Genomic DNA, 25,316 nt, shown 5'->3' with positions numbered 1-25,316 from the left:
ACATACATACACACACACAGTCATTCGGAAACTTATGTAGACCTCCGCTCTCAATTCTAAGGTTTTTTATAACCTCACATAACAGTCATCTGGCTCTTTGCTGGTTCTAAAATTATGTAATTCTAAATTCAGGTGCAAAACACACAGATTCCACCGTGTCATTTATTTCACAAAACGGAAGCCAAAATGAGGAAGAAAGTGTAAGAAAAACGAGATGCTCACTATTGTTCATATGATAGTTTGTTGAACCACCTTGTAGAGATGGCCACTATCTGGAAAGATTTGGAACCATCTTGAACTTTAGATTGTTTGGAAATGGCAATTATAATCCTTTCCAGATTAATGGGCAGCAACATTTCTATCCAAGACCATTGCTGATGTCTTTCCTCCTTAGCATTGTGTTAACATACACCTGAATGCTCCAGACCAGCAAATTGCCAAAACGTCTGCTTCTATAGAGGTAGTCACACCGACATGCTGATGATCAATTAAGTGCGTTTGATTAGTAGCACCTGGCTGCTACATACCCTTCCTATATTCCAAGGTAAGTTGGAATTTTTCACAAACTGCTTCTGCATTTTAACTTAGTCTTTGTTAAATAATGACATATTGAAATACCTGAAGTTCACCTGAGGTTATATTTACCTTGTTTAAACACCTGCTGAGGGTTGGATAATTTATTTTTTTTAAGATTACCTTACTGCCGCAAGTTAAATAGTCAGATGCAGTTGACATGTTTGCTGGTATTTGTAAACTTTTTTGCTACCACGGATAATAAACTTTCAATGTTGGAATTTGAGACTAAACACAACACACTCTAAACCCCCACAGGGAAAATGTCTTGGCAAAAACAGGGCCTCCAATAAGCTCTTTTTTCATGGATTGATATAAGCCTATGAAGCAGTGCTAGGCTACACCTTATTTATATTGAACAGTTTTTGCCCCTATTATTTGCATCAAATTCAAACACTAGGTCATACTAAAAGATGAAGAAAGCTGTAATACAAGAGATCCAAGGATAATTGTAAGTTATCGAAAGAAAAATGCAATCAGATACTTTAGAACACAGAAGTTTAAGTTTTGGGTGAAATGATATATCTCTTTAGAAATGTACACATTAAAAATTAAATACCTACCATTTTGTCGATCGAAAGTGAAGGGGACTGACCTATTAAAAAAAAATAAAAAGCTCCAGTTAAATATTTACTTTACATCTAAAACTGTTATCTGCTACAGATCCTGACTCCAGGTTATATATTAAACATGAGTTGTAGTGATCCCACAATGACAAGGACACCAGTATCCCAACTCGCTGGTCAAAGCCTTGTTTTTTACTCAAACACTGACCTCACACCAGAACAAACTAAAACTAGCTTGCTTTTATGTTTGACAAAGGATAACAAATGACGTTTTTTGATGTATTTAGAATACAGAATCTACAGTATTTAACTGCAAATGTGTTTGCTTCTGGCAATCATACCTTCTAATTTCCTGGTATCCAACCTATGGCCTTAGAGATATATGCAGCACCTTGGGACTAAGGCTATGTACACGTCAGATAATCGCCTCAGGGCTGATTTCTGACAAGATTTTGGCGTGTACACATCGCATATTGTTCATGGATCCATCCTGGCGGATCCATGATCGCAATGTGAGAGGAAAGAGTGCAGCGGGGTACCACTGCGTCGTTTCCCCCCCTCCCCTCGCCGTAGAGCATACCTAACACAAATGTATTATTCCCGTGGTCCCCAACCTTTTGGAGCTTGCGGACCACTAATTTCAGACTCCGGACGGCACATGTGCGGGGAGCCGCGTGTCACTCAAAGGAAGAGAAACTTCCCCCAGAGTGATGTCATAATGCCAGAACCCACCCACTCCAGTGACAACCCGCCCACCACCTGAGCCTGTGAGGCATACGGTGGCCGCAGACCGGGGACCCCTGTATTAATCAGTGTATGTGATTTTCACATTTAAGATATCTCTGTTGCAGAAATAAAACAAAGGTCTGTGCCTTAACCCAGCTTTTTGGTAATAAAGAGAAATTGCCAGCTTAAGATCCTGCAGAATAAGGCAATTCCAAAGTGTTGATTTCCTGCATTTTCTCATATCAGACTTCTTTATGGGACACAGTAAAACATAGCAGGGGGGACCAGAAAAAAACTTTTATACAATATTTAGTAAGATGAAATATCCAAGCTCAAACTGCAACACTTACGCTGACATAGGTGTTGCCGATTGTCTAGGCGTCGGATCAGTCTTATAAGTAAACGTCACAACTGCGTATGGGCACACATGTCGAGGTCTCTTGAGAATCTCATCAAAGCCGTACTCATAGAAATAATACTATTAGGAAAGACAACATTGGAAAGGGCAAATTCTTATTGTGTAAATTTCAGAATGGATAATAGGAAAGAAGATTACAAACAGCATTGCAGCATTAAACACATGTCTACAGGTGAAATGTGTGTTTGCAACCTGCAAGGTTATAATAAAAAGAGAAAAGGATATCAGCTTGAGATTGATTATAGCTATATTATGCTTGTGTTTCATTTTGTGTTCACTTTTACAAAAGCTTGATCAGTCAGTCATCGCAGGTGATGATAGGCGATGTCCCTTATGCAATAATCTGTCTTATCTCGCTTTCTGTCGACAAAGTTAAGCTTGCACATCTGCAGCATCAGCTTTGGTTGCAAGGGAAACACGGCAATCCCGGCAGAAAAGGGCTTCTTTCACATGAGTGAAAGCTTGTTGTACATCGCCTATCCCTTCCGCAATAAAAAATGTTCCATGCATTCTAGCACTATTAGCAGCTATTATCCAAGATTATAAACAAAATTAAGTGGAGAGAGCAGATGAAATATAGTAATGTCTGGATACAACGCAAACGACAGATTCTACTCTTTACAGTGCATTCATAAGGTAATTGCAGTGTACTTGAAGATAATACTGCCAAAAAAATAAATGCCAATCTTACCTGAGTACGTTCAAACGCCCTGTAACTTAGGAGCGAATTGACTGCATTCATGTTCTTCAAAATATGGCATTCATGTTTAGGAGCGGGATCCAAAGTACCATTACCAAGATGTGATTCTTGATTATTTTTAAAGTTATCATACACTAATTTCATTTTCCCCTATAAAGAAAAAATACAATAAAGCATTATTAATCCAACCTAACTTCCTTATGGCAGGACTAAAGTTCCACTTTCAAATATGTAATCAGGCAGGGCGCTTTTATGAGGAAAGGCTCTGTCCGTCTGAAATAAGCACTCTTACCTGTCTGATCACTCACTGACAACATAAATTTAGCAATATTTGGGAACCCTGGGTCCCAGACAAGTAGTCTGGGACCCAGGGTTCCCAAATATTGGTTGGTCACGACCATTTAGGATGTCGCATTGTGTGACGGTCTGGAACATCCAGTAATACAGGATATTTGCTAGGGTAAGATAACCCCCTACCTCTCCCCTTGGCTCATTTGCCCTCCTATTTTCTCTTTTCCCCTGTATTATTTTGGGTCTCTTTTGCTCTTTGTATGATTATACAGTGGTGCCTTACCAATAGATCAGTAAAATGTTAGTTATTGGCTGGTATTTGACATGTATTTAGTATTTATGTAGGTATTATACACTTTGTGCTTTGGTATGTCACCATCAAAGCTAGCATGAATTACACCTTGAGAACTTGTTTTTCCTGTTCCAAGTCAGATGTTTTCCCCATCCATGTATCGCAGATTTTCATTTATCACAGGTGGTTTTGGAACAATAAACGAAGTCTACTGTAATATAATTTTTTGTTTGTAATTGTGACTTGATTTATGCTTTAATAAACATATATTAAAAAGAATAGTGACCTTGATTTTGCAAGGTTTGAATCCTCATCCACTATATTTCAACATACATATTAGCATCCTGACTGAATAAAGACCTAAAGAGAAACTTTGGCCAACTCAGATATGAACTTCACAGCCCTAAATCAGATCAATTTGAATGAAGTTCCTAATTTTGGAATGAGTTAAGAATTAGTTTAACATTTCAGGTATAAACCTATCAGCAATAGCATTATAACCTAAGGCAAATTTCAGGTAAGTGTCCCGCCCTCCCCCCTGCAGCCACCTACAAATGCAGTTTATTGGTGTCAACCAGTCCTCAACCATCCCGAATCCCTGGTTATCTTTTAAAAAAAATTGTAGTGGAATTAAACACCCTATTTGTGCTGGCTTTTGCCCACAGCATGGTTCTTGAGATGCGTTGTGCAGCAGCTCAGGGCTGTCTACCACTGAACCACTTTCACAGTCCAGGGACAGCGTTTAAATGCTTTTACAAGCGCTTAATTGTTTCAAAGCTATTTAGGGAACATTAGGAGGCTGGTTAAACAATATTATCATTAAAACATATCATTAACATATTGAGCTGTTTTTGGGTGATTACTGAACAATTAGGTCACCATACAGGGGCTGCCACCCACCTGAAATTTCTTCCCACCCAGCTTAAAAAAATTTCTGGGTTGAGCACTGATATTGCACAGCGCTGTACATTAAATAGAGGTTGCAAATGACAGACAGTGACAGAAGAGCTTACGATAACAGGATATTACATGATGAACTGTGGCAAGTGCAAGACAAAGAAGGAAAAAAAAAAAACAACCAATATCAAACGTCTGTCAGAAAGGTTAGTGAACATAGGCCTAGCAGTTAAAACTGAGCGCAGTTGACAAACTGCGGTCTCCTGCAAAATTCAGGTGTACCTTTTATAAAAAATATATATTTCTGAATATTTAAATGGAAAATATCTGTAATAACCTGTGCCTTTTCCAGTTTTCCCAAGTGATTACTTAACACTAAATCAATTTTTAGAGTGTATCTTGACAAACAATGTTTCAGCTTCATTAACAGCTTTTTTTCCAGTGAAGCAGAAAGAGCTCCTTGATAAGAGGACAGGTGATCAGATGGCCACAAGAGGGGTGAGCTAGGTGCAAATAACAGACAGCAGATAGCACATAATTTTATACACTATAAATAGGCTTCCTACAAATAGATGCCGTAAAAATGCTAGTATAAGCCCTGATATCAAAGCATTCACTGCACATTTTAGATCCTTTAAATTTTACCTTGATTACTTTAAATATGAAAACAGTTCCTGTTGTCCCGGGTTCCAACGGGTTGGGCTGCAATAAGTCGGCAAACCTGGATAAGTACACTCCTGCAGGAAACAGTACAAATTAAAATATTAAAAAACTGATGAAGATTCAATCTTGTCATAAAACGCTGAAGACTGACAGCATAGCAGAGGTATTTGTTGATGTCGTACATCATCGGAGCCAGCCTGCGAACGTGCAAGTGTAATTTCATACCACCATGCATCAAAACACTGTGATGTACTTTTTTTTGCATACAAAATAAATGCTTTTGTGAAGTGAACTATGTCATGAAAATGAGTACAACCATGCCACAAGGTAAAAAAAAGCACATTCATGTAATGTGTGCATGCTTGGTTTGGTACAGAAGAGTTCAAAACCCAAGGATTCTTTTACACCCCTCTTTCAACAAGACTATAAATCATGGGAGAATTCAAACTTTCAAGCCGGCACCTAAATAGAGGGGATTCCCCTCACAATGGAGTTACTTTCCCTTTATGTTGTGCATACTCTCTCTGCACAGGAGGCGAAGGATAATCTCTCCAACGGGAAATCCTTCCCTACACAATTAAATTTATAAAAGATGTAATTTAACTGGTCTAAGGACTCTTTAACAGGAATCCGCACATAATAATCCATAGCCACCTCGTTTTTCTGTGCCTAGTAAACCCTAAACTCAAAGCACTCTAATACATATATTCTGTCTGCAGCCTGAAAATATGAGTACTACAATATTTATTTTTACTGGCATGTGCCCAGGTTAGGGAGATTGCTCTCGGTTTTTGTCTCTTGACTATAAAAGCAAATTCCTCAAAGGGATCATATCTCCTACAAAGATTTGGCATAAGTGCCAACCTATTCTTACTTGATTTGTTCTTTCTGGAAAGAGTCTTTAAGGAACATCTGAAATCCTAATGGCGATTTTTTCAGAGGCACAGTGTCTTGGTACCTTTATACAGTAGTTCACTTATGGAGACCAGAAGCTATCTGCCTAGCTTTAGTTTCAGCAAAAACTTGTTTATCCAATGCTATTTGTAGTTTTGCACTAAGGTAGCCACCTGTCCGCTAATAGCCTAATCTCCAGGGGAACAGTGAAAGATGTTTTCCTTAAAACAGCTAAACTGGATAACAAAATAATGACCAATATGACAGTGTTTCCCAGAAATAGTTTTCATCCCTTTTTCACAGTGATTAAATATACTGTAGTGTCTATTAATGTGAATAAGAAACTTACCCATAGAAGGTTTTCCAAGTGTAGTTAACCTAGAATGTCCCACATGTAATCCTCTTTCGCATATATTATGAACCTAAGGATTAAAGCAACATTCATGTTTACATTTACAGCACTATAAATCTGTTTTGTTTAGATATTAACTGGAAATCTTTGGTAGATTTGCAAATAATTTAATAAACTATTCCCTTAGTTTCTAAATTTCTTTAGGTTATTGGACATTGCATCACTCTGCTTTCCACAATTCAGGACCTGGATTGTGCTTTTAAAAGTTCATCAGAACCATTTCAAACCATTTATGTATTTCTTAGGTTCAGTTATGTATGCATGCAATGGTACTGGAATACACAAACCCCTTTCATCTGAAATGCCTATAGAATATTTTTTCCAGAAATTTAAATGCAGGCCATTTGATTTTGGTGTAGTCTAAGGTGCTTTAAAGAGGTTTCATAGACTCCTGGTATTTTATTTTTGTTAAAATATCTGTTGCAATATACATTTTTATTACATTAAAATACCTAATTTGCATGTTTGTATTTAAAAAGTCAATGTCTACCAATGTAAAATCATTTAAATAAAGTCTATGTGGTTCACCACTGCCAGTAACATTTGAATGTGGCTTGAGAAACACGTTTAAATATCGGTTTTGCTGCTCCCTTTTGAATTGGTAGCTTTTCATTTGCAGTGACAGAATGAAAGCATGATAATAAAATAGATTCTAGTAACTATTTAGATATCCATCTGTGTAATCCACAAAATGTTCAATAGAATACTACTTCAAATGCAGGGGTTTTTTTTGTTTTGTTTTTTTGGGGTAACTGAGAATTCTGACAGCAATGGCTTTCTGAGCCTTGACACTCGATATGCCATATAAAAATAAGATGCAAATAAGAAGCAAATCTGAACATGCTGTGCTGGGTAATATTTACTTTTACGGTTGTACAGTGTTGGAATTAAGCCGGGCGGGAATTTGAGAAGTTGCAAATTAGCTAAACGCTGGACAGAGTTACAATGTACCAGGCAGAGGAAGGAGAGCAAAATACCTTCTATTTGAAAGTTATACACCTGTGCTCCTTATTTATATTTGTTTCAAATCAGTTAACTGATTGTTACTGGGCTTTTGTAAAACTGTTCCTACATGTCAGATAAGGTCCCCTTAACACCTGTTTAGACATTACCACATGATAGTGTATGTTATTGTGAATTGGCTGACTGCTGCTGCCCAAGCCGTTCCATCCAAACAAAGCCCACCACAACGGAAATAGCTCCATCTGTCAAGTCGCGGAGTTGCAAAATATAGAGGGTTCTCCCCAGGCACTTTTAGCTGGGCGCACCACCCGGCACTTTTCAGCATCCACCCGGCTGTTTTTGGGTGGTTGGTTGGTCACAATACAGGGGCTGCCACCCACCTAAAATTTCTTCCCGCTCAGCGGCTTAAATAAATTTCTGGGTTGAGCACTGATATACATGCATGGGGGTACGGTTTTAAGGTCATCAAGGGTAAATAGAATAAATATACTATAAATATGCATATTCCAAATAGAACCATACATGCACAGTTGACCCAGAGGAAGGCAAAAGAACCTTTTAAAAGATCGGTCAATTTACTCCAACAGGGGGGAAATTCCCTCTGATCCCGTCAGACAATCTGTTGTTCTGATTGATCAATAGTCTCTGGTATCGTTCCCAGTTTGATTCTGTGCTTCTAGAAAAGCATCCAGCTTTTCCAAAAGAAATCTTTACGATGTGCTAACACTAAGTACTGAGGGAGCCGATTTCCACATTTTCACAGACCTTACAGTGAAGAATCCCTTCCTTATGTGGAGATAAAACTTTTCCTCTAGACACAGAGTGCCCTCTTCATCTTTGTAATGATCTTAAAGTGAGTAATTGTGAGGCAAGTTCTCTATAATGATCATTTATAGATTTATTTATTGATACATTGATCATTTATGAGATCATATTTCCTCTTATCAAGGGAGAACAGGTTCAGTTCAGGCTTCTTCATGCCTTTTAGTTTAGTTGTCCTTCTCTGCACTCTCTTCAGTTCTACAATATCCTTTTTTTTGAACTGGAACTCAAAGCTAAATTGCCATTAAAATCAAAGGTAACCACAATGGAAATAGATTTAGCCATTCATAAATTCCCTGTTGGAAAAAAAAGCCAAAATGCAAACCAACCATTAAAAAAAAAAAAAGACAAATCCAAAAATCAGGGTCTAGCTGTGTGTAAAACCTTGGTGTCAAAATATGGAATTGATGGAATTATATACTTGGCAAAGTTATAGGATGTAAGTTCTTAAAACACTAGTCAGTATGAATCGTGGTTTTGAGGCTTGGGTTTAAATGTTTTTTTGCTTAGTCTCCTCCATGCCCATTATAATCTTGCATTTCAATCCCTCAATGGTCATGGACTCTACTGTCCTGCAGTGTTCCAAGAATAACTACTATTTCATACTAACTTCATCCTATATGTAACTAGATATATTTATAAAAAAAGTGAACAAAATGCCATCCAATAATAAAAGGCACCTCTCTTTCTGTTACTGAACATTTGCCAAAATTATCCAAATACAAAAAAATTCAAGTTTGAAATTTGGCAAATACACAGGTAGAATCTACCACAAACATTGCCGACATTAAAAGGTGGCCATTTTTGAATGCTCAGAGCCTTAAAATTTCACTACCCTGCTTTTTTCTCATTCAGTTCATTGTCAAATATCTTCATTGACAGACGATTCAACTTTTTATCTTACCTGGCTTTTATCAATCAAAAGAAAACCATAAGATTCAGTAAGCTCTTTATCTAGCCGACCTTCATTTTTCAACTGTCTTCGTTTTTCAGTAAACTATTTGGAGGGGGGTAATGTAGAATTGGGAAAGGAAAAAAAAAGGAAAAATTTAGATACCACAAAAATGGCGAAAATGTTCATATTTTCTTTTCATATCCCTAAACTAATCACAAACTTCTAGAACAAAAAACACAAATTGTGTACACAGTGTGCCACAAAGTCAAAACTCTTGTTGCTGAAAATTTTCTATTGAACTTAAGTACATCATTCCAAATCGTACTTTTGAATTTGACAGCATTTTTTACATATAACACTGTATTCCAGTTGCCAAAGATTTTGAAAAAAAAAAATAAAGCAAACTGGCACAAATCTTGATTGATTCAAGCATTCAGTCCCACAAGTCACAGTCAGAATTTGATCATTCTAAAAGATGATCAATTTTGTTCACTGACCTCTTTCTCCAAGAATTCATTGTGAATCAGTTGGGCAGTATTGTAAGTGAAAAGAATTTTAGAATTTGGTTCCAAGTATGAGCCATGTAGAATTTTCAAAAGCTCCTCAAATTCCCGTGAGTCAGAACTAATAGGTTGAAGAGCTAAAATATGAACAAAAACAAAACAAATTGTTACTTTTATTAATAGCTGGCGCAACTGTAATAATTTCAGATTAACCCAAGAAAAGAATGCCAAATGCAAGTGTTTATTAATATTTATTATGGGTAAATGTACAGTATTTATAAAATGTACACAAGAACATACAAGTTTAGTCAACAAGAAATTTACCAAACCCATAGCACTACTCTTACCAACACACAGACTTTCTTTTTCCTATACAAGCACATAATTTCATTACAAATTACTGGTTGAGATCGAAAAAAAGGACCACATGAAGGTTTCAGAAACCATCTAAGATGTAAAAAGGTTTCCATTCAACATATGTCTAAAGCCACAACATGGATTTTACTTTAGGGCAGCCTTGGGGTACAAATCCTACTGCGAGCACTATTGAGGAATTTTGGAGGAGTGTGCATATGAATAAATGGTAATGAACATTAGGCTTGATCTCCTTCTGAAGGCTCTATGTAAATGATACCAGGTATTTAAAGTGAACCTAAAGTTTCCATGATCAGGCAGGTCAATATTGCAGAAAGATGTCCCTCCGGCAAAATGTCCTACCTGCCTGACCATGCCAAGTATCTGCCGTCATGTTGATTAATCCTGGCTTGAATTGCGTGTGCTGGAGAATAATGAACTCCAATGAGCCTACAAGAGAGTTACGTCATCCTGGGATGGCTAAGAAGAATGGGCGAATATAGACTAAGAAAAAAGATGGCAGTGCCCTGTTATGGAACGTGGTTAGGCAAGTTCTCCGGATTTCATTCTGCTTTAAAGGTCTGTATAATCTGTGGACAAAATAAATCTTTATATATTCCATAATCTGTGTGAACTGGACAATTATTTAGGACAGTCACAGCTATAGGTTTTTATATGGAGTAGAACTGAGCCACATAACCATGTCATCTTGTTTAGAAAAACTTATAAGAAAAGGCTGAAAATGTCACCCTTGCATTACATCTAAAAGTATAACCAAATAGGTCTAACCAGGTTGATCATGTCTGCACTTTTCATTACATAAGCTATATAGACATTTGGACACTCTGTGCCATCAGTCCTTCAGATCTACAGTCCATACCAGCCTCTCCCAACCTTTTGAACATGGGGAAACCCTTGAAATAACTTTAGGGTCTTAGGGAACCCTTGCTATATTTACTACAGGTAGTCCCCGGGTTGCATACGAGATAGGGACTGTAGGTTTGTTGAATTTGTATGTAAGTCGGAACAGGTACATTTTTAAGAAATACAATTAGGACAGATGCTTGTCTCAACATAATATTAGCCAACGTGGCGTCAGTTACTGTATGAAATCCTTACCGAGTTAATCACAAAGCAGAAAAAAAAAAAAAAAACATTTTGGAGCCTGGACAAGCATTACCTTATGGAGCAAGTTGTACTTTGATATGCAAAAAGAAACAACTGCAGTTTGTCTTGGTCATTACAGAGTTACAAGAGGCGGCAGAAAGAGCCCACCCACCTAAGATCAACTACGTCGGCGGTTTTTAGCAAAAAGTTTCTCCTGCAAGTCATGCAAATCTGCCACTCTCCAAGCAGAAGCATGCAGGGAAGCCCCATTGTATCTAGGAAACCTCCGTATGTCGGATGTCCGTAGCCCGGGGACTATCTGTATATCCACAACTCACTGTATGTTATCATGGAGGTCAATGGGGAGAATGTCTTACAGAGGTAGTCAAAGATCATTGGTGTCTATTAAACTGATCTCAGAGGTACAAATTGCTTATTATTTAGGGAACGTCTAGAGCAGGGGTGTCAAACTCAAATACACAGTTGGCCAAAATTCAAAACTTAGACAAAGTGGCGGGCCAAACTTGAAACTTAAATAGCACCGCTACTACGATTCCCTGAGTCAAGAAAACAGTCCAATCCGAGGCCTAATGTTATGAGTGGCTGAACTCCCTCTTCACTGTAATAGCACCACTACTACGATTTCCCTGGGTCTATAAAAGTCCAATGCTGTGCCACGCATAGGCAGAGAGGCCACTGGTCTATAGACACGAGTGATGCCGCTACTACAAGTTCCCGGCATTACTTTTGTCTATAAAACAGTCCAAAGCGGGGCCATGCATAGACAGAAAGGCCGCTGGTCTAAAGATGTGAGTGATGCGGCTACTACAATTCCCAGCATTACTTGAGTCTATAAAACAGTCCAAAGCGGGGCCATGCATAGGCAGATATGACGCCAGGAATTGTAGTAGTGGTGCTATTTCAATGCAGCAGTGGGCCAGCTGCAATTCATATTTAGGATTCCTTTGAGGACCAAAAAAGGACGTTGCGGGCCAGATTTGGCTAGCAAGCCAGAGTTTGGCACCTCTGCTCTAGAGGAACCCTACGATCCAAAAACCTGGTCCATACATTAGCCTCACAAGCTTTAAAAATTAGATATAGGACTACATTCATCCAGGGAAAGATTTTAATAAATTTGTACTCAGTTTTTCAACAGATTTTCTAGACAATGAGCATCCCTCCTTCAAAACCACAGAACTAAATTTCCCTATACTATGAGACTACACTGTATGCCTAATGTAAAAGATACAAGACATTTATAAGGTAAAATAGGCCATTGATGTGATGACACAATACACTACAGAGATGTCTTTGTGTAATGTTAAACAATACACCATTCATCTGACACACTCATCTACAGCAGTGATGTTCTACATCACATATGATGACTTAAGTATTTTCAATATTGGTAATTGTAATACAACCTAGGGGGGAAAATTAAGTCTTGGGGATTAAAAAACACTTTATACTATGTATAGTTGAATGCAATGTTAGTACAACTACTGAAAATGTTAATATTGCTGAATATACATTCTTCTGACACCTCATTCCTGAAGGGGATATTTGAAGACAGATCATATTTCACAATTAGGCTCAGGTTTCTTTTATTTACTACTAATCACACACATCTTCCCACATTATTGGTACAACAATGAGATTTGTAATTAAAAACCCAAGGTACCCTAGGGACAGAGCCATTTGCACTTCATGACATGTTCCCATGAGGCCACCAGCAGTGTAAGTCATTAATTGTGCCAAACGTTGACATCGAGTATGAAAATGCCAAGTGTCCACTAATACAAACTAGAAGTAAAGTACTGAAGTGCCACAATGGAAGATTTGTCACATGGGCGATTTCTCATACATTGGTCTACACCCACGCTTAGCTACCATCGACCACTATATACAGCATGTCCATATAGCTATGATCAATCACATGACTACCTAATTGGTACTACATACATTCTAACGTTATTTACGTAGCAATTTCATGCGCTACTTCGCGGGGTCAATCACTCATATAAGTTGCCTGCCTTGGCAAAAAAATGTCACCCAACCTTACATGGTCACAACCATAACATGGTAAAGGATTTACTGCACAGCTCATAGGTGCAGTTTCAGATTAGGAAATAATGAAAGTAGTGGCAAGACAACACAACAACTGATCTAAACTAGAGACAAAACCACAAGGTAAATGACTATTTAGCAATCCGCACAAGCTTAGATGATATAGTCTGTAGAGCCTTCCAACTATTGGGAAGTAAACAAAAAATACCAGCTAAAGTTAGTTAGCAATAGTTAGATTTATTAATCCTTAAAAAAGCTTTCAAACTATTGCATAGTTTAATGCTTTCTGTGGGACTAGAAAAGCAACGAGACCAAACAAGGGCAGAGAAAAAGCTATTTCCACACTTGCCCTCTAGTCCCTGTACAAGCGATGACTGCAGCAAGGTAAAGAGTACATCTTGACCAATCAAATCAAAGGAGGGGGATCACATGAGACATGACAACAGCGCGGGGGTGGAGAATGTAACTCCAACCCCGCGTTTCTCCAGTAAGCTCGCTCCGAATCGAATTGCCGTGGTGACGTCACCAGCCGCAAAATAAGGAGTGATGCAACTTTACGCCAATTTTCCTGTGGGTCCCTAGTGGTCTACCCTGGGCCCCTCGTGTGATGTAATCATTACACCAGCAGTGTAGTGGGCGGCATGCAGGGGAAGACACCGTTCTATACAACGTAATGCTAGATGAGCACCACCTTTCTTGTCTCTGGTCTTCCTTGGAATCTGAAAGCGCTTCCTGGGAGGCTCTTCTGGGGGTGTGACCCCCTTTCCTTCCCCGCTGCCCTCCATCTTCGTGGGCTCGCTGCTCGTGCTGCTGTGGCGCCGCCTGAAGCCCGATCTCTGAGCATCTGCCTCCTCGGCTTGTTCGCCATTTTGTGTTTTCGTTTCTTCATTCGTGGGTTTCGGGCTTCCACCGTCGTCCCTCGCCGTGCTAGGCTTGTCTTCCTCCATTGCCGCGCTGCTTTCCTCTTACCAGCAGCCTTCTTTTGTATTTCTCTCCTCAGTCACGTTGTGTGTTCTTTGCCTTGTCAATGTCCGCTGCCAATGTGTTCCATAACCTTAGCCGTGAAGCCGCCGCCACATTCTCCTCATACTCCTCTCACAGCGCCACCTCGCAGCTCTTTACCCGCGCGCCCCTCTCTGTCTTATTTCTCTACTCACAGCCCATGTGACGTCAGTAAGGGGCGGTGCCATGCGCGTGATAGCCAATGAGCGCCTTACTTACAGCGCGCCCTTGTGTGTGCATAGCAGACGAAGAGTTCCAGTCAGAGACGAGCCGCCATTTTGTAGCGAGTTGTGAGGAGGATGTGAATACAATAATCCGTTTCTCGATAAATGTTGCTGGGATTGATTTATTCTGTGTTTCCTTCCACGTCTGTAACGTGCTAACACTGCACATGTGTGCCCCTCCTTCCAGCTTTTCTGTGTTTATCGAGAAACAGGCTGTGGTCCTGCCCACGTCCTCTGTACATTGTATCAAATGTGCTGTTTTGTTTGTCTACAGACTGTGGTTGAAGAAGGATGCATTTGATATAAATGCTCCCTACCTTGTTGGTACTGTCTTGTTTGCAGTTTTTTTGCACAATTGTATATTTTGTTTTTTTTACTGTGATTTGCATATAGTAAATGCCTTACTTTGTTTTGCAGCTCTGCTCTGGTGAAGGTGGCCAGTATGCTGACTAAATGGCACCTGGGAAGTGTGACTTGCATATCCCAAGAAGTGTTGGAACAGTCCATTGTTGGGCATGCAGTCGGCTGTAAATATTTGGAAGCAAATATCGCCCCACTTGCAGTGTAAGATAGTGGCAACAAGTATAAAGGGGCCCTAAATATTTAGGGTGCCTCCTCACCAAAGCAAAGTTGTGGCACCAAAGAAAACAAGCGTAGAGTAAAGCCTGGGTATAAAGAAGACAACACTGGACTCCATGGACTGCTAAGCATATTTTTTTAATGCCTCCTACGTGGAGAGTATTTGGTGTGGTTGATTTTTGGTTTTGTAGGGGCAGGTGGAAGTTCCTCTTCAAAAAAGGATTGTAATGGGTATGGAGAAGCTTCCCCCATCTCTACTATCATAGCCAACGTCATCAGACACTAATTGCCTAAAAGAGCATTTTCTCTTGTGCGGTGAAAGGTTGCTTTGACCATTTTGTTTACTTGAGAAGGTTGAAGGTCTATTTTACACCGACAGTTGCACACAGCTCCGTAAGCCACTCCTAGATGTAAAGCAACCTGCTGAATTTGTTGCCCTTGCAGTGGTAGTGCATGTCTTCTTCCAGAGGAGAAAAGGCAACTGCACATTCAGTAGCAACATGCCGCTTCCAGGAACCGGGCCACAACCACAACATAGCTGCATGCAAAAAATGGTTTCCAGCTGCTTTCATTCAATTAATTGAGAGCAGTTGGGTGTTTTGTTGAGCCTGTAGTCAACCACAAGTCTGTAATGACCCTATTTTATCTTTCAAATTATGTAAAAATGTCAGTGTCGCAATCTTGCAGTTTACCAAATTGATCCCCTCTGCAAAGCCAGACAGATGACACAACAGTAAAAATAATGGATAATTGTTGCTAAATACCATAAATTATCTTTAGTAATTCCTCCTTCTGTAGACATATCAAATGTTTTGTTTTGGGGTGCCTATGCAACTGGGGTGTTCAGTGAGCCTCAAGCTGCATTTTCTTCACTTTCATTTGTCAATGTTACAGAACTTCACTGCTTAGAATAGATAAGCCAAAGTTAACTTCATCATGATGCAAGTATGGTAATCTAGTAGGGAAAGGTAGCAAGACTGAAAATTTGGAGTTCTAGTTCATGTGTAAAATGTTACCTTTGGAAGAAAATCCAGAGGAAAAAGCAAAAATCTGAATTGAGCAGTTAATAGGCCTGGATGAAAAACAAGCTTTATAGAAGATCTTTTCTTCTCCAAATTACCAGTTTCTTCCAGATTCCAAGCTAAGACTGGTTTCTAGAAATTTAGCTTAGTTTAATTAGATTTGAAATTACCTCTGATGTACAATGAACTGTAATCTGAATGTTGAATGCAGGTGAACAGTGGGTGTAGATCATTGCCGTTTTATTGCCCAGGACTTTTGCCCGTTGACCTTAAAAATGTGGATAAAGGCATTGTGATCCTGAAATGCTGCTGCCACTGCAAAGCAAAGTGAACTCTGATGGACTGCGTCAATCTAAATATGAAGATAAGAGTTCACTAGGTAGGCATCATCCAGTCCTTCCACCAGTCCATTGACATAATGTCTGTAGAGATTCTGTACAAAAAGATCATTTATGGCTTCAGCAAAAAATCCTTCATTGGATTTCTTTGCCAAGAAGCTAGGAAAATAAAAACCCTAACTTTTATGAGTAGGAATATGGTACAATGGCTAATCACTTCTCAGCCTTTTTTTGCTACAATCAAGTGTAGTATCCTCTTTTCCCCCTCAGGGATGTCAAGGCTTTTTCAGTGGAGAACCATACATTCTATCCCAACCACTAGGTGCTGGTAAGAGGGACCCTGTTGTATGTTTATCAATTAAATTTGGCTTCACCTGCTTGCTGCTATTGGGTTACAGGCTTAGCCATTACCAAAAACGGGACAGCGATCCTACCCTTCTTCTATGCATCACTACTTTTGTGAAGGACACAGAATTGCTTTTTTAAAGGCAGCAGAACTCCATATGCCAAGGAAGACAGCGCTTACCTGAAGCAGCTGCCTCCGAAGAGCAGTGACGATAGTGAAAGGTAAGAAAAAAATCACCTCGAGCTCGGCCCCAATGCAAGTCAGAGGAGCATCCACCACTACTCCTGCAGGGCCAGCCAGCCAACGGGCTTCCAACCCTGGAGCTCTGGATGAAGCAGACGGGTCGGCTGAAGGACGTGGAGAGGAGAATACAGGAGATGACACAGAAGGTCTTCAGGAAGAAGCTGGTCCTCCACCAGGGGTTGGCCAATACCCTTTTGATCCAGACCTTAATAGGAGGTCTTTTCTTTATAACCTTTATATTGTTACAGGTGTGTAGAAGGTACTGGGGGAAGGTGAAGGCGGCTGGACTTGATTCCTTTTTCCGCAATATTGTTGCAACTCTCCCATCACAGAAGGCGTATACCAGTGTCCATGCCAGGACAAGGCAGGCATCGCAACGTACCTAAAGAGATTCGGCACTGTTGTAAAAGAGCCAACTCGCATCATCGATGCCAATGGCTTCTGGAGGGGTTAGTGGTCTGTAATTTGCAGGCTACAAAAAGATTCCCGAACGAAAGAACCCCAACACCTGCTCCAGTGCATCTCCAATGGACCATGCCCTGGAATCCTGCACAATGAAGATCAGCTCTGGATTTGCAGATGCTGCAGAGAGACTGATCTTCTAGGTAAGTCCTGCAGGTTCCGCCCTCAGTCGGAGACATGCAACCTCTGTGGAAGCAAGGAACACATCTTCAGAGAGTGCCCCAAGCAGTCAATTTCCTACGCTGGGGTGCCAGCTCCTCCAGAACAGGTTATGCTGGACCCACGGACACAGGGACCAGTAACTGTCCTCTTCCCAGAGGGCATAGAGGTAAGCAACCCCGTCTCGGTCACAACCTGCTCCCTCCACCTTCTAACTCACCACCCAACTTGCCACCTTCCCCAAAACTACCCCTAGGTCCAGAGCCCAGACCCCTGCTTCAACCTCCCACCACCCTACCCAACCCTCTGACCCAACTCCTCAGACCCTTCCCAGCCCACAGACCCCGCCCCCCAGCCCTCCCACTGACCCTGAAACCTCAGACCCCATCCCTCAGCCCACTCCAGAGTCCACAGCCCCACCCCCTTATGAGCCCCCCTCCCATCCTTCCATAGACCCCCCTGGCCCTCTCCTCACCCGACCTGGTCTCTGAGGCCTCAAATGAGGACAAACCTGTAGTCCTCAAGAGAGGGAAGCAGGAAACAAGCCCAGAGCCCTGCCATGGAAATGGAAAACAGCAGGTGATGGTGCAGGAGGAGGACTGTGTGAGGACCTTGAGGCAGTGGTCGAGTACCTTACCAACCTGGCAAGCCAATCCGACATTCTCCAGCTGAACAGCGATGGGGAGTCTGACATGGAAGACAAGGGAGGGAAACCTTCCTTACAAGGGTAAGTAGCGTAGCTCCAACTGAGTAGCTTTTTTTTTTCTTTCACTCACTATGGCTAAGATTTTGGTCTTTTCCATTATTGTGAGGAGCATCAGAAATTCAGAAGGCAGACGGTGTTAAGAATTCCAAACACCCAGGTGGGTGACAGTCATGCTGCAGGAATGCCTCCCCTTTGAGAGGTACAGTCATCTGGCCTTGCAGTGGACCCAGGGTCTCTCCTACTGGTCCGGGGTGGCAATTGTAAGTCAGCAGATGTAGTCATTCTAATCAGGGGTGACTGTTTCGTGTTTGACTCTTGAGCTCGTCTGTGTCTGTCTTCTGGTCATAGATGGCTCATGGGCAGGAGAGCCCATTAAGCTTATCAACGTGTATGCCTCCCCTGAGAAGAATGCATTGGTGGAGCTTTTCCTGAACCTAAGGACCCAACAGTAGTAGGCGGTGATTTTAACTGCCCAGTAAAGGAGAATGGGCGCAGCAAAGTTGGACTTTACCTCCCTTCTTCTCAAGTGGGAGAAGCTTACTTGAAGGATGTGGGCTCCACAGGGAATGACTTCTGGTCATTTTGTGTCTAAATTGGAGAGGTAAAGTACAACAAACACATCATAGTTCCTTTTTTCTTCTTCGACCACAGGGCCATTTTTTTTCTGGATGACCTAGGGAACTGCTTCAGCCCAGACCAAGGTTCCTGGAAGCTTGATTGAGACCTGCTGGAAAGAGAGCAGCTGATGGAGAAACTGAGTGGTATTTCATCACACAAACAAGAGGTACTTCTCTAAGGTAAGTGATTGGTGTGAGTTTGTGAAAGTCAAGCTGGGCAGCTACTTTCAGGCAAGGGGAAGCCAAACAGGTGTGTGCAAGAAAGAGAGAACACAGGCAATTGCAACGTAAGCTTCAATTCTTCCATGATCTCTACCACTGTGTCTGTTACGTTAGGCAGGACCTAGAGGAGACCATTAGGGGATTGAAGGAGCACTTTGAGGAGGATTCCAGGTGCATTTTCTTCTGTTCCAAGGTAAAGTCTCAAGAAAGGTGAGAAATGCAATTCTTTGTTTTTCAGGAAGCTCCAATCTTGCCATACCTCCCTCTGAGCTGCAGGACCCGACTGGGACACCCTGCAAGGGGAAGACAGAGGTGATAGAAGTGGTCAGAGACTTCTACTAGACCCTCTACTTCCCCAAGAATAGTGATGAATAGGCAGCCAACAGGTTCCTGTCAGGTATCTCTAACACTATTGATCCTGCAGGTGCAACTGCAACAAACATACCCTTACTTTGAAGCAACTGACCTCTGCTGCTAAATCCTATAGGAAGCTGCAGCCCTGATCTCATGAAACGAATGTCGAAATAAAGAATTGCACTCCAGAGTCTCAGAGATCTTACCATCAAAGGGAAAACACTGGTGCTCCACAGCAAAATCCCTCCTGTGTTTCAGTACTTCACTCACACCTGGCCCCTGTGGGCAAACACCTGTAAGGCCATCAAAAGGACAGTGTTCAACTTCATCTGGGGCTTGAAGATGAATTGTGTGAAGCGGACGGTATTAAGGAGCATCTCGCAGGCAGGAAAGGAGTCCTATATATTGCAACAATGCTAAAGATCTAGTAGATGAGTAATTGGGTCTAATGTGATCATTTGATGTGTGACTTCTTGCAGTAGCCGATTACCTTGGAGCCAGTAGTCTTGGATAAGAGATCACTGCCAAAATATGCATTCAAGGGTGCCTCTTAGGGAGTTTTAGCGCCAGCACACTGAACTAGAGCTAGGGAATAGTTGATGAAGAACCTCTGGGATGTGATAATAGCAGAAGAGGATCTTACATAGGTTTTCTTTGTAAATAGTTCTGACTAAGTCCTGGCCCAGTACTTTCTCATAGGTGGACATGTACAGGAATTTGGCTGCTGATGTAATAGTTTGCAGATGGAGGATATCCCTGAGTTCTTGACAATTATAGTAGTCTATGCTCCACTGGGTGCAATAAATGCTGAAGGTGGAATATGGCTCTATCCTTCCAAGGCTTCAACATCGCTAGGGAGAGGCTGTCTGGAATTTGTGGTGTCAAAATAACTTAGGTCATTCCCAAAGCTGATGAGGCAAGGGTAATTTTAGACTGATATGTCCACTAGACAAATTTGTCTAGTGAAAATCATTTGAGATAGTAAATCATAGGTGGATGGGGAAGAGACATCTCAAATGTGCTGCTAAGTATTTTTTTCATTGATCTGAGACTCCCAGTTCACCTACTTCCATAGGAGTACACACAATCCCTCTAGCTAGTCTGTGCCTCTTATTGCTCAGATTAAGTTTAAGAAGTCCATTTGGAACCTCTTCAGGATTTGGTTGGGAACAAGGACTTAAAAGTGGAGTTTTGCGAGGAGCATAATTTTCACTGATGCTATCCTCCAAAAAGGGATAATGAATGTGTTTTCTATTTCTGTAGCAAAGCTCAGATGTCCCTAAATAGTGGAGGAAGGTTATCAGCATACAGTGGGTTGTAGGGAGAGGCAATTTGGACTACCAAATATCGAATAGATTGTTCCTTCCAGCCAAAAGGATATTTGTCCAGAAGGAAGGCTAGTAGTGTTGGGGGCATGAAAAAGGCAAAATACTGTGGAAGTGACATGCGGAGGTTTAACAGAGACTGAGGGAGAGGTGATGATACCTGTTTGGTCTCTGTGGACTAGAAAAATAAGTAATCCAGAGAGACGGTTAGCTATAAATTTTGTAAACATTTTAAGGCCTAAATTTAATAAGGCAATAGGCCTAAAGTTGGAACATTCTATAAGGTCTTTTCCAGGCTTTGGGACCATAGCTATATGGGAGTTTAACATAGAAGGTGGGATTTGTTTACTATTCATAAACTCGTTGAAGAGCTCAACAAGTTATGGAAGAAAGGATTTATAATACAAATAAGGCAACCCATCTGGGCCTGGAGTCCTAATGGATGGGAGTTGCTGAAAGACTTTGGGTATTTCTTCCTCAGTAATAGAATTTTTCAGCTTTTAGGCAATTTGATGCCCGCTAAGTATGTCAATTTTAGTCAATTTTATTTTTCAAAGGGGTGTCATGTGGGTTCTGCGCCTAATGGACTGTTCTATAGAGTTGACTATAGTAGGTTTCAAAGCTAATAGAGAGAGGTCATATAAGAGGACTTTGTCTTTAATAGCAGCTGAAGAAGACTGCATTTGCAATTGCTGCAATTTGTGGGCAAGTAGAGTGCCAGCCCTAATTCTTTTATGATAATATAATTGGCGAGTGTGCGTCATCATCCAGCTCACCTTTTGTACGCCTAACTGAAGCATGGTCCAGCCAGGTTATCGGGTGGATCTAAGAGATGCTATTGCATAGGAATGGGGGCTTCGCAAACAGGTAGTCTATGTGGGTATGGGTGTGGGGCCAAATATAAAGCTAGCTGTTTGGCAGAAAGATGATGTATCTTCCATGTGTCAAAGTTAAAAACGCCTAATCTGTTGGAAACTGTGTGAGAGTTGAATCACAGAGGAAGAAGAGGGAGAGGCAGAAGTGGAGAGGCGATCAAATGTAGGCAAAAAAACTAAATTGAAATCACCTCTGACAAATTTGAACTATGTTAATTTCTTCCAATAAGGCAAAGACCCTAGTAAGGAAGTTATTTTGGCCTGTACTTGAAGCATACAAATTGCATAAAGTAATTGGTGTGCTCCTGAGGGTGCCAAAAAACATGAGGTATCTACCCTTCTGGTCAATAATTGATTTATATAGAGTGAATTGGAGCGTGTCCTTAAGTAGAAAAGCAACACTACTATTGGGGAAGTTGACCATAAAAGAGGGTGGGTAAAGTCTGGAAGCAAAAGTGAAGCAGCCAGCTTGATCAAAGTGGGTCTCTTGAAGGCCCACCATGTCAGCAGCAAGACACTTTAAACTCCAACACTAAAATAAAACTGGCGCTTAGGGAGTTTAACGTTAAAGGAGAATAATGTAAACTTTATGGTGACAGTTTAAAATCAGTGAAGTAATAACATCCCATAGAGGCCTTACATCTATGTGGTGAGCCTGATGTAGGAGTGGCTGTATAGGGGGAATAGAATGTATATGTGGCATTCCAAACCAACACTTTCAAAGGGAAACCAAAGGAGAGACATGGGTGAGGGGGGGGGCATCCCAAAGAGGGTGGGTAAGAAACAAGGGGGAGATGAGAAAAAAGAAAAGAAACAATAAACATTAACAACAGATAACCACAGTGAGGCTGCTGAATGGCAACCAGGGAATCTCTGCCACCCGTGTTACTGTACTTTTCTTAAGAGTGCACAGTCATTGACAGACTTGTCTTGAACATAAATTTGATTTATTTACCCTAATAAATATATATATATATATATATATATATATATATATATATATATATATATATCTAGCTTTAAATTGTGTAGATTTCAGGCTTGATGTTCTGGGACTTTAATATTGATAACTTTGTATTACATATATATATATATAAATCTGATGGCTCATAATTTGTGTTTCTTTTACATATTTTATGTGCATTTATAACTATCTGAAAAAACAATGCATAACAATACAAAAACAATATATATCCTACTTTTAAATTACCATGTCAATGAAATATTTTCTTTGTATTTATTAGCTGTAAAACTATCGCTCTAAACCAGTGGTCGCCAACCTTTTAGGACTTCTGAACCATTCAATCCACCGGCTCCAGGCCGCTCACCATGGATAGCCTTCAGTAATACCATGCTCCCTCTTTTTTTTTTTTTTTTTACATATATACCCCTATTTCCACCATCTATTAAGGATCAAAATCTTTTATTGACAAAAGAAAAATTACCAGTGCCTCCTCTTGTACTGAGAAATGATGCCCGATTTATCCCCAGGTAATTTTTTAATTGTTTAATCTTATTTTAACCTTAGTAAATGCAAAGGCCTTGCTTAGAAGCCAAATCTGCCAATCACTGTGTTAACCATAATACTAACAAATGCATAAAATCAAAAGACAAAATCTAATGAAAGCTTCAACTTAACTAGTGCTAATTTAATAGGTGCTGTGTCCAGTGTGCCTGACTCAACTGCTATGTACAAGTTCTTAGTCCAAGCTTTTATCAACTTTGCCAGCCATGTTAAAGCCATTACAGGGCCACAGGCTCAAGCTGCTATCAACTAATTTCTAATCTAATCAGTTCTTTAAATGAAATGGGAGTCATTAGTGGCAATGTGACATATTTAGCCAATAGTTGTAGAGAAGTGTACCCCCTCCCCCCACATTGAGAAAATGCATTATGTTTTTATTGTTATAGGACAGTGGGTATAAATGGCCCTTGGGTTAAAATCATCATTTGTTTCCCCTAGCCTTATTTCCCCCACTGCCAACCATAGCGAGGGTAGCCCTTCATATTAGTTCTTTATACATTTAACCTGTTTGAAAGTCTGCCTTTATTTTGTTAGATTATATGATTTATAGTGGATTTATCTGTGTGGGTAATGTGATTAATGATAGATTTACTTCTGGGATCATAAATAAAATTTGCCCTTAAAAATAGGTAAATATGCAGTGTGTAGTAAATTAACAAAGAACTTTTGTGTGGTGTGTTTGCACTGTTGTAACTCTTTTGAAAATTGGTGGGTAGTAATAATTTACCCTTTTACTCATTCCCTGGGCACACTGTTGAAATCTAATAGCAATAAACTGCACTCAACACTGACATCTAATTTCTAGCATCCTTGCTGAACTACTCACCCATAACAGGCAAAAAAGCATATCTCTTTTGGAGTGGGTCTCCCAAAAGAATTGAAAGACCCCAAACTAAAATTCTATGGGCTACTGTCCTGAAGTGACTTTTCTTATGGGTCACTTAAAGGGAACGTGCTTATTCAGCTCATTGCTCAACCCCTAGCAACCTCTGGAGGAACTCTGTTTCAGACACACCCAGCCAGACCCTGGGGGCCCTAGGACCGACTTGCTTTGTTTTCACTAACTTCTTCAGTCCTCCATTGCAAGGGACCCGTCATACTAGTTCACCATACATTTAACCTGTTTCAGAGCCTGACGAAAAGAGGGCCAATAATAGGTAGATTGCTTCTACCTTGCTAAGGCTGGATTCCTCTCCTAAGACTAGTGTTGGTGTTCGAATTCGGGTTGTCTTTATACTCAGACCCGACCTGAAAAACCTGCTATTTTTAGACTTTGCAACCTAAGAGGTGTTAAACTATGTTCAACCTCATATGTTTATTCTACTGATGTTTGGTTACTGGTTGGTGCTCTTCTTCTATTGTTTTGAACCCTCTATTTGTACCTTCCCCTTTATTTTTATTTTTCTTCCTAATATTCAATGCAAATTTTTTGTGTAATGTTATTGTTTACTTTATTTGAAAATGTCAATAAAAACTTTGAAACAAAAAACAGTCATGGGAAGTAAGCAGAACTGGCAATTCAATCTAGGCAAGAAGGGAATAAGATGAAATGTTACAAATGGCATAAAGGATATGAAGAAGGATTTCCAGAAGAAGAAAGCATTTGGTGTAATCTCTATTTAAATATTACAGCATTGTCCCCTTCTGTCTAGGGATATTTGTTCAGAAACTAGGTAAATGCAGTCCATCGTGTGTCGCCTACCAAACACCCTTCTTGTGGCAAAATCAGGGTAGCCTGCCCTGCTCTTGGTACACCACAAACTCATTTCATTCCATTCAATAAAGATTGAAACATAACAAAAATGACAAAAGGAAAGTGTACTTGCATTGAAATTGACCAGGATTTAAAAAGTAAAGTTTTTCATCCTATAGAAAGCATCGAGAAATGTTAAGTATCTCTCAGCAGTGGCCTACACCTAGAGATCTGTGGCCATATAAAGGCAGTGTGAGATTCAAAACCCTATGTTATTTAAAACAAGTGTTGCTTCTACCAAGGTGGCTGCCTTCACTCAGAGAGAGTAGTAGGGAGCAAGGAAAGGAAGAGGATTCTTTCCAAAGTAAAGTCAAATCCCATCATAAAGTAGAACTATCATCACATTTTTAAATTTATATAAAAGGGGTATATAACCCTTTAATATACCCAGAACGATCTTTCCTCCACAGTAAAAGAAAAA

At 40.3% G+C, this 25,316-nt stretch overlaps 1 protein-coding gene and 1 long non-coding RNA gene across 2 annotated transcripts; one reads left to right on the top strand and one right to left on the bottom strand.

Moving 5' to 3' along the window:
- Positions 1 to 773: 773 nt before the first annotated feature.
- LOC140337258 (protein TASOR-like) lies at positions 774 to 14,318 on the bottom strand. Its single transcript, XM_072420911.1, has 8 exons — positions 13,835 to 14,318; positions 9,610 to 9,752; positions 9,122 to 9,214; positions 6,370 to 6,442; positions 5,109 to 5,200; positions 2,975 to 3,133; positions 2,216 to 2,343; positions 774 to 1,168 (listed from the first exon to the last, which is right to left on the bottom strand). Exons 1-8 carry the CDS (start codon positions 14,088 to 14,090, stop codon positions 1,030 to 1,032), a joined length of 1,083 nt encoding a protein of 360 aa, XP_072277012.1. The 5' UTR covers positions 14,091 to 14,318; the 3' UTR covers positions 774 to 1,029.
- A 74-nt stretch (positions 14,319 to 14,392) lies between these two features.
- LOC140337259 (uncharacterized) lies at positions 14,393 to 22,354 on the top strand. The gene is made up of 3 exons (XR_011922009.1): positions 14,393 to 14,693; positions 14,787 to 19,021; positions 19,302 to 22,354. It is a non-coding gene; the product is annotated as an uncharacterized lncRNA (long non-coding RNA).
- The last annotated feature ends 2,962 nt before the right edge of the window (positions 22,355 to 25,316 follow it).

The sequence above is a fragment of the Pyxicephalus adspersus genome, chromosome 8 (genome assembly GCF_032062135.1).
Source record: "Pyxicephalus adspersus chromosome 8, UCB_Pads_2.0, whole genome shotgun sequence".
In the NCBI taxonomy this organism is placed as follows: domain Eukaryota; kingdom Metazoa; phylum Chordata; class Amphibia; order Anura; family Pyxicephalidae; genus Pyxicephalus; species Pyxicephalus adspersus.
This window is presented reverse-complemented; position numbering and strand designations above follow the sequence as displayed.